Source organism: Enhydra lutris, unplaced genomic scaffold (assembly GCF_002288905.1).
Source record: "Enhydra lutris kenyoni isolate GAN:26980312 unplaced genomic scaffold, ASM228890v2 scaffoldscaffold77, whole genome shotgun sequence".
In the NCBI taxonomy this organism is placed as follows: Eukaryota; Metazoa; Chordata; class Mammalia; order Carnivora; family Mustelidae; genus Enhydra; species Enhydra lutris.
The window spans coordinates 2,282,512-2,294,781 of record NW_019154161.1 but is presented as its reverse complement, the minus strand read 5'-3'; the positions used below and the strand labels follow the sequence as shown (position 1 = coordinate 2,294,781).

At 50.0% G+C, this 12,270-nt stretch overlaps 1 protein-coding gene across 1 annotated transcript in view; it reads right to left on the bottom strand.

The window, feature by feature from the left end:
* LOC111160740 (vaccinia related kinase 3) overlaps positions 1–12,270 on the bottom strand; it is a 33,047-nt gene that overhangs the window by 2,113 nt on the left and 18,664 nt on the right. Inside the window, exons 10-14 of the mRNA XM_022524066.1 lie at positions 10,788–10,880; positions 9,283–9,415; positions 7,779–7,899; positions 2,169–2,227; positions 216–364 (exon numbers count right to left, since the gene is read on the bottom strand). Coding sequence (XP_022379774.1) covers positions 216–364; positions 2,169–2,227; positions 7,779–7,899; positions 9,283–9,415; positions 10,788–10,880 — 555 coding nt within the window. The remainder of the gene's footprint in view (positions 1–215; positions 365–2,168; positions 2,228–7,778; positions 7,900–9,282; positions 9,416–10,787; positions 10,881–12,270) is intronic.

Below are 12,270 nucleotides of genomic sequence, written 5' to 3'. Positions count from 1 at the left end.
ACAAGAGCCAATGCATCCCCCTTTTCCTTAAAGCCAATTTGAGTCAGCCTGGAGCTACTTGCCATTCCCGAGGACTGGAAGGTTCGAGAACCCCACAGAAAAATCCAGCATCTACCTGGGAAGTTGGTCCTGGAGTAATGGCTTCCGGGAAGCAGGGTTGGGGCCAGGAGGGGGGGTGGGGTTCAGATTCACAAAATCCTTCCACCAGAACCCACCTATGGAACCATCTGGAGGTCCACCGGGTCGTAGGCTGACGCCCGCAGATCCCGTAGCAGGTCTTCTAGACTGCTCCTCAGCATGCTGTAGGGCGGCTTCTCATCGTACCCGAGGTTCATCACCACCTTCATGTACTCTTGCAGGGTCTCTGCAGTCAAGACACCCCCCACCATGAGAGAGGCCTGAGAGGGGGCCTCCCCCGAAACCCAGAGCCTTGGGGGCTGTGCCCCGTCTCCACCATGGAATTGCCTGGAACTGAGGCCTGGAATTGCCTCAGGCACTTAGATTAAATTTTTTGTTTTTTTTTTTTTTCTTTTTTTTGGTAAAACATCCAACATGTGTAACAATAGAGCGGTATCATGAGCCCCAGTCTACCCATCGCCCAGTTTCAACAACTACCAGCTCACAGCCAATCTTGGTCATCAAACCCCCCGCCACTTCCTGTTCTGGTCTTGGGGTAAAGCAAATCCCAGCTAATTATATCATTTTCCTACAATCATTTAGGGTGTCATCTCTAAAACAGGGGTTAGCAAGCTTGCACTGGAGATTGCCAGAGGATGACAGTTTTGGCTGTGTGTGCGTGTGTGTGTGTGTGTGTGTGTGTGTGTGTTTGGGTGGGGTCTGTGCAACCCCAAAACAGCCACAGACAACTCGTAAGCCGGTGGGCATGGCTGTGAGTGAGGAAGACAGGTCTGTTTGTGGACACGGAAGGCTTATTTTAAGACGAGTTTCATGTACCATGAAATGTTCTTCTGATTTTTTTCCCCTCAGCTATTTATTATTATTTTTTAAGATTTTATTTATTATTTGAGAGAGAGCGAGAGCGAGAGCACGCATGAGCAGTAGCAGGGGTGTAGAGGTGAGTGGGGGGAGGGGCAGAGGGAGAGGGAGAAGCTGACTCCCTACTGAGTGCGGAGGGCCCCCCCACCCCATGCCAGGGCTCGATCCCAGGACGCTGGGATCATGACCTGAGCTGAAGGTAGATGCTTAACCGACTGAGCTCCCAGGTGCCCCTTCCCTCAGCTATTTCGAAATGTAAAACAAATTGGGACACCTGGGTGGCTTCGTTGGTTAAGCGTCCGACTCTTGATTTCAGCTTGGGTCATGATTGCAGGGTCCTGGGATCGAGTCCCTCCTTGGGCTCCTTGCTCAGCGGGGAGCCTGCTTCTCCCTCTGCCTGCTGCGCTCCCTGCTTGTGCATTCTCTCTCCCTCACTCTCTAATTAATAAATCAAATCTTTAAAAAATAGTTTTGTTTTTTTTTTTAACGAGAGTTCTGTAAGACAAAACCAGGTGTACGTGTGTTTATCTGGGTTTGCTTCGTATGTAGAGGAGCCCAGCAGCAGCTTGGAGGAGTGCAGCCCTCCCATCTCTGTGTCATGTCCCTTTGTCAATGTCTGCTGCCGCCCCCAGCATGAGGCAGAGCTACTTGGCCACGTGTTGAGTCTGGGTTGGCCTTGTGACTTGCTTGAATGTGGCAGACTGATGTTCTGGGACTCCCATGGTCTACAGCTTCCCCTCTTGTCCTCTTGGAAAGCTGACAGGGCTTCAAGAAGAAGCCCAGAGCTGAGGCCTCCCAGACCTGCCGGCGACAAGCCACCTCCCATTGCCAGGCAGGAGAGAGGCGCACTGAACAAGCCGGCCCCGGTCGAGCCGCCGGATGGTGCCATCGGCATGCGTTCCCTTGTCCTGTGGGGCCCGGAGAAGAATCACCTGGCAGAACCCAGTGCGTACCGCTATCTCAGAGAAATTTTCTAGGGAAATATAACATTGTGTGTGCGGTTGCATATGTGCCTCGTGTGCACAGAAGCATATTCAGAGATGCCTCTTTATTCTGCTGGGAAGATTCTGGTTTTACGAGAATGGGCATAGATGCATATGTGATTTGGAGAGGTAACACTGGGTTGGACACAAGTCACCTGTCCCCACCACAGCCCCCACCTCAGGACATACCTGAGGGACAGATCCAGCGACTGCACTGTCCCACGAGGGTCTCCGGGTTGTCAAGAAACCTGACAGGACAGAGGTGTATGCAAGAGGTCTTTTAGGGAAGGGAGAGCAAACTTTCAAAGTAGAATGTCTAGCAGGGGTATGCAGACCCCTGTGATCTGTGGGAGTTATTCCGGGTAGTGGGGCCTGCCAACACCCCATCAGTGAGTGCTTTTAGGGAAAACACAGCCTCAGGCTCCTGTGAGGTTCTGGTTACAATGTTTTCATCGTGACCTCCACCACTCTCTACTTAACTTTGTCTTATGTGTTTAAAGATACCTTGTTTACTCTATCATTGATCTAGCCACACTGAACTCAGTCAGCAGCACCAAAACCTAACATGTATTTTCCCTGTAAGGCTCATCCCAGTGTTCTTACATCTTAGGGAACCTCGACGGCTCTTCAGCATCAAGCGTGGGACCATTTTAAATGGTGAGATCACCAAGAAAAAGCACAAAAGTCTGGAAAATGTGGCATTAAATGGACCACATAAAGGAGCCTTGTTTATAGTGTGAGATTCAAAGCAAGAAGGCAGAACATCGCCTTTTTTGACCTCACCTGGGACTGTGTGCATCAGACAACTCAAAATTTTCTCTCCTCTGCGTGTGTCTGAGAATGATCTGGAAAGTACCGTGAGTATGGATTCTGTGGTCACAAATACCTTTTGGTGAACAGGCAAATTCACAAATACGGAGCCTCTGAATCATGAGGACTATCTTCCTCTTTATAAATGCACACATGTATTTGTGTACACACACACTCTCTCTCTCTCGGGCCACTTGAGAAAGCCAGAAATTTACCCACTTCCTTTGTTCCATCCTTGCAGTCCCAGCCCACTGTATCCTCTCGGGCCTGGACCACAGGCCTAGCTCCCCACTATCTGCACAGTGCTGGCTGCTGTCCTTGTCTCCCCCAACCCCAGCCCAGAAGTCTCCAAGCTCCACCCTCCTGCTCCCCAACCCTCTCTGACTCATCCCCTCTCTCTCCAGTTCAGTCCTCATCCTCTTTTCTGGGACCTCAGCCTCCTCCCCAGCTTTCTGGCCCAGTTTCTATGTTTCTACACCTAGAACTGATTTTGCCCCCTCCTGCTCACAGCCCTCCAGTGCCCTGGGGGAAAAGCGCTAGCATGCAGGGCTGCCAGCCCCTCTGGCCTTGTCTCTCTGACTTCCTCTTCCGAGCTCATGCTCAGGCTACACCAAGCCCCTTCTGGTTCCCTAAGCACCCACTCACGTCTCTTGGCCTTGGCAGATCCTTCCCTAGTGCCTGGGCACTGTGTGCAGAGTCCACGGATGCCCTGAGGCAACTGTCAAAGACACAGGAAGGATCAGGCAGGTCTGACCCTCATCTCTCCCGGCAGCCTCAGGATATGTGTGGCGAACTGCTGAGGGATGGCACCAAAGAGCTGTGCCCCTCGCATGCCATAGATTGCACAGCAACCCTACCACTGGCTGTCGGTGTCTGTGGGACCTCCCTGCCTAGCCTGCAGCCTTAAGAGCAGGGACCAACTCCCACCGGCACCTGGGCTTTCCCAGAGGGGATTTACACACCAGAAAGCCTTGGAGAATCAAAATGTCTCTCCTAATTCTTTTATTCATTCATTCCATCATGAACGAGACTGTATCAAAAAATGAATTAATGTTGAATACATGGAAAAAGGCCATGCACACCAAGAAGACACCCTAGAGAGGTTAGAGTTCCAGAAAATGTGCATGTGGCAACATCGCCCCCTCGTGGACCTTTGTGTTACTGCTTCAGGTCTTGGGACCCAGGTTTGGTGCGGAGTCTATGATGCGCCCATCACCACCATCCCCATCCCCTTGTGGAGTGCCTTGATGTCCGAAACACAACCCTCTGTGGTTGTGGTTGGGATCTGGGGCTCCGGGAATGAACTGTTACTCACACTCCAGTCATCTATGTTAAAGTTATTACTAGGACCTATCTTATTTACCCTGCACTAACTTGGTGAGTGTGGAGACTCTTAGGGAAGCACTCACTGATGATCTCTGGTGAAGCAGAAGGTGGCAGAGTTGTGCAAAGTGGTATAGGGCTGTTCTTAAGAGTCGGAGGAAGTAGCGGAAGGGGGATTCAACCCAGTGGAGCCTCAATAGGTGATTTCACCCATGACAAGTGGTGCCCTCCGCTGATTCACATCTGGGTCTCCAGCATTTCCCAGCACAGGGACTGGCACATAAATGCCCTCTGGAAACAGGTTCTGGATGAATGAGTAGTTCATTCATGTGCTGTCTTATCTGTGTAGAAATCTTGCCTCTCTTGTCCCTCTGGGAAAGCCCTCTGCTCTGACACCGGGTCAGGCATCTCAGTGGCCTGAGGCCAGCTAACCTGCCTCCCCTCTGCTCCTGTGATGCTCCTGGGGCTGCCTCCGCCCTCATGGGCAGTGCCTGCTTCCTGCCTAGGCGTCTCCTCCCAGCCTGGGAACTCCCCAAGGCCAGGGCCGCGTCTGCCTGACCCGTGTGTCCACACTGAAGCCTGGGCCTGTGAAGGAAGGCTCACGCATGCTTTCCTTGTTCATTCGTTCTGCAACTATTTCATGAGCACCCGTTGCATGCCAAGTGCTGTGGCGTGAGCAACACAGTGAGGGGGCAGCAGATGCGGTCCCTACCCACACAGAAATTTGGCTGAAGGTGGCACCGTGGAGGGGTCTCTATCTGCTGTCCACTGTCACTTCTCCCCTTTAAGGGCAGAACCTCCAGGGTCAGTAGCCACAGGCTGGAAGTATGGCTTTGGGGTGGCCATGTGGTCAAGAGACGCATGTCATTGCCAGTTCTGTCTCTCAAAAGCAATGAGAGATGGTACCCACAGAGCGAGCCCCACAGGAGGACAGATGCACGTTGGAGAGGCCAAGGCTCTCCTCCTGAGAGGCGAGTAAACATCTACCTCTTCTGAGCCACTGTGTTTTGGGATCTCCTCGTAAGAGCAGCTCAGCTTTGTCCTTAATGTAACAGAAGCGTGTAAGGGGCAGTTCACAGGCTCCGGGCACACCGAGACCTTTAGCAGTTGGGCCCAACGCTCCTACTGCTGCTGTTACCAATTCTGTGACTCGTTTTCACCTGGCTTGGTTTAAAAATGTCGAGCTACTGGAAAACTAGAAAGGAAGTGCAAAAATAAATTCTGAGAAAAATAGGGCAATGGGCTTCTGGTGGGTTCTGAGGCTGGCTTCTGGGGCAGAGGTTGCCCGTGGAAGCCTGGGAGCCCAGGACTTCTCTCTCTCTCTCTCTCTATGTCGCTCCCTTTTTCTGGAGAGGTCAAGGGCATATCAGCGCCAAAGTGAGATATCCTCCTCACCTCACTGTCCTTCTGGAGGCGACTCACCTGTCACCACTGCCATGAGACCTGCCCGGGCCATTAAACCAAAAGGATTGGTGTGTGCCTGCGCCCTGACAGTCGGCCTGGTGGGTACCCAGGGCTCTGGCCTGTTGGTCCCAACTAGTCTGGCCTATGACATGGTCTGTGTTTCACTCTTCATCTCTTTACTGTCTGTCACCTCCACTAGTATAGGAGTTCCCGAAGGGCAGGGATGTTTGTCTTAGTTGTTCCTGTATAGCCAGGGACTAGACCACGGTGTGGTGCATAATAAATGCTCAATAAGTATCTGTTGAGTGAAGGAAGGCTGCATCCGAGCCACCAATCCATCTGTGATAAGCCTCCCACACAGCTTCATGTTGAAAGAGCCCTCTCCGGAGTCAAATGGCCTGGCTCTGAGTCTAAGCACCTCTCCTTAGTAGCTGTGTGACCTGAGCTGATTCCCTAAGCATTCTGTGCATAAAAGAGCATTTATCTCAGAGTTGTTCTGAGGATGACACAGAGAGCAGTGTCTGGCACAGACAAGCTGTCCTCCCATGGGTCATTACGAGCAGGACAGTGTGGCGGGGGGCAGATCCCTTCCTCTGACTGAGCACCACAAGCAGGGAAACTGATGCACTGGGGAGTGAGTGAGCAGAAATCTGGAGGATGAGTAGATTCAGGGCATGCGACAGTTCATGCCAATCTCATACCCACCCAACAGCAACATCATGGCTTTTTCAAGGATCCAGACACGTCCAAACAAACAAATTCAGCAGCAGTATTTCAGGCAGTGAACTAGCAATGTAGCTAAAGTTAGAAAATACGGCACTAAGTGAAAGGAAGCAAGGAACAGAATGACATTTAGAGCTCAGTACCATTTATGCAAATTAAACACACCGATCATAGATTGTTCAAGGTCACAGACATGTCTGTGGTCATTGGAAAGCAGAAGTCAGAAGCAGTAAACTGGATGCACGTGTGACATTGCAGTTAAAGTTGAAGAACAAGGTGTTGAGTGAAAAATGCCAGAAACAAGTGAGATTTGGAGCAGAACAGTATTTATGCAGGTCCAACACACATAGTGCTGCCCCCACCAGGTGAGTTAAGGATACAGATACACTTAAACACAAGTATCAGTAGAACATATATTAAGTATGTTTGAGTATGTGTCCATGGTTGAGAGAAGATGGTGGGGGGTTATAAAAGGGAAACAATAGAACAAGAGAGAGGCTCAGCATGAACTAGCGACACGGCACACAGAGAACTGAGAAGCACAAAGGACTCGATGTCCTTCCCTGGAGTTTTCCCTCCTCCCACCAGGCACACTTTCCCTGGATAATCCCATTCCTTCCCAGGTCATCTGCTAACAAGTCCTGAGCTAGCAATAAGGTCTGAGTCTCTAGACATTCTTGCACTTCAGACGTGGATGGCCAAGCATCTCCTAGATGGGCCCTCCTAGATGACTCCTGGGCAAATCTCAGCAGCCTCGCCAAGGCTATACCAGATTCTGGATCCCAACCTCTGGACCCGCAGGGCTTCCCCTCATCCAGCGCTCCACTGTCCTTGGTGCTGAAGACCAAAGTGCCTGCGTGCCCTTCCCGCCCCAGCCCTGCTGACCACTGTCCTTGGTGCTGACTATTGCTCTGCACCTGCATGTTCTCCCGCTGTCCTTGGTGCTGATCACCTCTGCACGCAGTTACTCTTCCGCTGTCCTTGGTACTGAATGTCTAAACCAGAGCTAGCAGGATCTGGTGGTTTTATAAGCCGACGGCAGGGAGAGGAAGTGTGGATAAGGGTGGCCGGTATTGTTGCATGCTGAAGCAGAGCCCAGGCCTAACTGCTTAGGCTGCCCACTTGTCTGTGAAGGAACGGATGAATCATGGTGTCCTGTGCGCTGTGAGTATTTTCTACAGGTCAGGCTCTGTGCTGAGTGCTGTGTACTTGACTCCCCTGAATCCTTCCACAAGACCTGAGGTAGGTGCTAACAAGATCTCATCCCAGGGAGAACATAAGGCTTGTGGAAGTTATTAAGCTGCCCACCCAACACACTGCAGTGATGGGGTCGGTGTCTGACCCCCGGCAGCATGACTCTGGAGCCCATGCTCTTGTCCACTGCAATGGATGTTATTGGATATGCCCAAGTACTGTAGAGGCCTTGGTTCTGCTGGACGCTGCCTCCCCCTCCTTTTTGTTCCCTGCTGGGTTCTGAGCTTCTGCCCCACCTTCCGGGGTGCTGGGCCAGTGCTGCGTTCTGCTGACCCTCAGACTCACTTCTGTTTCAGCTTCATGATATCCTCGATGTTGGGAAGGCAGTCTGTCCATGGCAGGATCCCGTAGAGCCATTTCAGCAAACAGTAGCCCAGGGTCTGGAGGTCACTGCGGCGGGATGGCCCTGGGGAGGCAGGGCAAGAGGAGGCAGCTCAGTCTGAATGCTCCACATACTGACACCTCCACTCTCTTTCTCTGACTCAATGCACTCAACCACCCAATCACACAGGCTCTCGTCTGTTCATTCACTTTCTCATTTACCTGCTCTTGTGCCCTCATGAGTCTCTCAATTACTCTCATTTACTCTCTCAGCTGTCCCTACATTCCTGCTTTTGCTAGCTTACTCCCTTGTCTACTTGTCTTTTATTCATGCACTCATCCATTCAATAGGTCCTCAGAGCTCTGTGCACCAGGCCCCATCCCACATTCTTAAATCCCAGGCAAGAGTTTGGTTGGCTTCCAACCCTTAACAGTTTAATGGAGACACAGTATGTTGTGGGATTACCTGAGCTAGGGTGGTGGCAGAAAAGGGCATGAGGGAGCCCAGAAGGATGGGCACTGAACTCAGCCTCAATGGAGGAAGGTAATGGAGCCTGTGGGATTTTATTTTTTTTATGCCCCCTAAATAACATAATTTAGACAACAATGTGTGTAAGCATTAAACAAGCACTGAGAGTTGACTGTGCCAGACCTTCTGCCACTCAGTGCTGGAGGCACAGGCACCACCCCTTTCCTGGGATGGGGGTAATCTGATGGGAGGACACATGTAGACACGTGGATGTATACAACATCAAGGGATTTGGGAAGGAGAGGCGGAAAACTCCTCAAGGAATTTTCTCCTCAAAATACTCTCTTCTTACTTACTCTGTGCACTTTCCTTGGATAATCTCATTCCTCTCCCAGGACTTCAGCTAACAACTCCTGAGATACTGCTGATATGTGGGTCTCCATCCAGACTTAACTCCTGTGCTCCAGATATGGATAGCTAGCATCCATGCCTCCTTGACAACCTCTCCTGAATGACTCTTGGACAACTTTTATGTTCCCAGTCTAAACCAGATCTTGAATCTGACCCCTGGAACTGCCTTGTGTTCAGCCACTTGCTGTCCTTGGTGCTGCCCTACAACTCACTAACACAGGCTGTCAGTGGTTCTGAATCCTTATTCTAGCTCCCTTAGTGTGATTCCTGTGTCTGGCCACCTGTCTGCGGCTATGAAAACCTAGAGCCGGGGTGCCTGGGTAGCTCAGTTGGTTAAGTGTCTGCCTTTGGGTCAGGTCATGATCCCAGAGTCCTTGTTCAAGCCCCACATCAGGCTCCCTGCTCAGTGGGGAGTCTGCTTCTCCCTCAGCCCCTCACACTGCTCTTGTGAACTCTTTTACTCTCTCTCTCTCTCTCTCAAATAAATAAATAAAATCTTAAAAAAAAAAAAAAAGAAAGAAAACCTACAGCTACCCTTGTATGAGAAGCATATCTCCATGGTCCTGAATCCCTTCTCTGGACTCTTACCACATCCCTTGTGCAGGTCAAGGCTCATGAACTCAAGATCCCCCTCATGTGGGCTCCTGCTGTCTTCCACGTAGGCCACGTGTTTGCCACTGGGGGCATAGCGGAAGGTGAAGCCGTAGCCTGCCAGTGTCACCTGTGTGGACATGGGGAGAAGCCATACAGTTTGGAGGTTAGGAGCTTGGATTCTAGAGTCAGAGAGTTCAAACATGGGTGCAATTTGAAACAACTGAATGCCAAACAGTACAGAAGAGCATGAAGTGAAAAGAACCCAAACCAACCACTTCTAGCCCCCAACCCACCACTCAGAAGTAACCACTAATAGTCATTTCTTTTTTTTTTTAAAGATTTTATTTATTTATTTGACAGAGAGAGAGAGAGCGAGCGAGCACAAGCAGGGGGAGCAGCAGTGGGAGAGGGAGAAGCAGGCTCCACACTGAGCAGGGAGCCCAAAGTGGGGCTTGATTCCAGGACTCTGAGCTGAAGGCAGACACTTAAATGACTGAGTCACCCAGGTGCCCCTATTTTATTTTTTAAAAAAACTGATGGATTGATTAGGGAGGGAGAGAGTGGGGAGGGGCAGAGGGAGAGCGAAACTTGAGAAGACTCCTTGCTTAGCTCATGACCATGAGATCATGACCTGAACCAAAACCAAGAGTCCGACGCTTAACTCACTGTGCCACCCAGGTGTCCCACCCTTGCCCTTTAATAGTGGTTCCAGGCATTAAAATTTGGAGCCAGATAGACCAAGTTTAGCCATGCCTGAAGTTAATGAAGTTCTGGATTTTTCCACTCAATGGGCAAATAATTTGCAACACCCCCTTATACATTTTTTTAAAGCCATGTTAAATTGGGTTTCTGTCATTTGCAACTCTAAAAGTAATTAAATTTACTTAAAAATGTTATCTAATCAGTACTCCACCAGGAATGTATATTTAAAGTTTTCTCACTTGACTACTACAATCAATGCTGTCAGAAACATTTTGTACATATATCTTTGCACAGTCCTGTGAATATATGGATAGGACACATTCCTAAAAGATGAACTGTTGGATCAAAAAAACCCCATATGCATTTAAAATTTTGACTGCTATATCCAAATGGCCTTCCAGAAAGGTTGGCCAATTCACACTTCCAACAGCATATAAAGAATTTCTGTTTCCTTACATCCTTATCAGCAATTCTTCATTCTTTTAAGTTTTATCCACCCCTAAAAGAGGAAGTTTTAATTTTTCAATTTCTATGATTACGGACATTATTTAGGGAGGCTGAGCATCTTTTCACATGGTTAGCTAACCTGTGGGTTTCTTATTCTGTGAACTGCTTTTCCTAACCTTTGTCCATTTTCTACTAAGTCGTTTAACTCTTATTTATTCAAAGGAGCCCTTTGCATATGATGGATAGCAATCCTTTGTCTGTGGTAAGCATTGTGAGATACATGGAGGTTTTGCGGCAGATGAGATCCTGGGCCCAGAGAGCCCCTGGGGTGGAGGGGACCTGGCTATTACCTGGCTCAGGTCCTCTGGATTCACAAAGATGTTCTTAGCTGTCACATTTCCATGGACGTACTCATTCTCATGGAGGAACTGCAGGGCATCCAGCTGGGGGAAGAAAGCAAGCATCTCCATGATGACGAATGGGAAGAGGCTCTGAGGCAAAGCCCAGTGAAGGAACCTCCACAGTTGGGCCTGGGGCCTGGAGGCGCTACTCGTGACTGGCAGGGGGAAGCGCGTTTAAACCTGATTCTGAGTGAAGCATTAGGAAGCCCATTCCCGATGACATACCTAAGCATGTCTTTTAACTAGGCTTTGGAAAAATCAGCATTAAAGGTAGTATCCGTTTTCCATCTACCTCTTCCGGCTATTCCTCCGTTGACTATGAACTCAGGAGGGGAAGATGTTGGTTTCTTATCGCCACCCCACCCCCCGCCCTGCCAAAACTAAAAAAGCAAAACTCAATGGCCAGTTACACCAAAGACTTCTCATTTCTCCCAAAGAGCAGAAATATGTTTAGTTAAGCAATCTGTATTTCTTATCCCTAGCTCTGATTTCTTCGCTGAGATCTAGACTCATACACTGAACTACCTGGGTGTTAGTTACATCCTGAATATATCCCGAAGCCCACCTTGACCCCAAGGCTTACCTGTCCACTAGGTTCTTGTTCTACAAACTCTCTGTCCCCAGAGCCCATCTCCTCAGGCATGTCCTTTCATGCCAACCTCACCTGGCCTCCTTATCACACCCTCCTGTCCATGGCCATGTGTCCCCAGGGTCTTTCTGTACCCACAGATGATCCTGCCTTTCCTCTGCTCCCAATCCTCCCATGGCTCCCCAGTGCCCTTAGGACAGAGTCCTCAGCTTGGTGTTCTGTGTGATTGGTCACCATTGACCTCTCCATGCCATCCCTACCTTGCCCTCTCTCCCCAGACATATCAGCACAGAGACCTTCAGGACACACCTAACAGGTCACTCCCTGGCCACTCCCAGCTCTCCAGGAATTTAAATTGGGTCTTTATATCGCCCGTCACAGCACAGGGACATTTCTGTTCAGAGAACTTTCACAGCTTGTGAAACTGTTTAATATCATCCTCCCCCACTGGACATAAAAACCATACCCCTGTTACTCCCGGCCCCTGGGACAGTGTCTGACACCCAGCAGTGACCTGATAACTATTTAACAAAGGATGGATGGGCGAGGGACTAAATCAGTGAACAAATGCCTTATGCTCCCTCTCCTATACACACCTTTGCCTAAGCTGTATCCTTGGCCTGGAATATTCTCTCCGTGTATCTCCTCCACTCCCACTCCACCCACCACCTTGCCATTTCCCACTCACGGCTTATAAACAATCTCCACCAGGAAGCCCAGTAGAGTCCCTCATTTTGAGGCCGGGCCCCCTTCCTCCAACTCCCACATGGGAATGCTTATCTCTCTGGTTCTAATGGCCCAGTGTTCATTTGTTCTGGTCAAGTGCTAGCCCCCAGTGGCCAG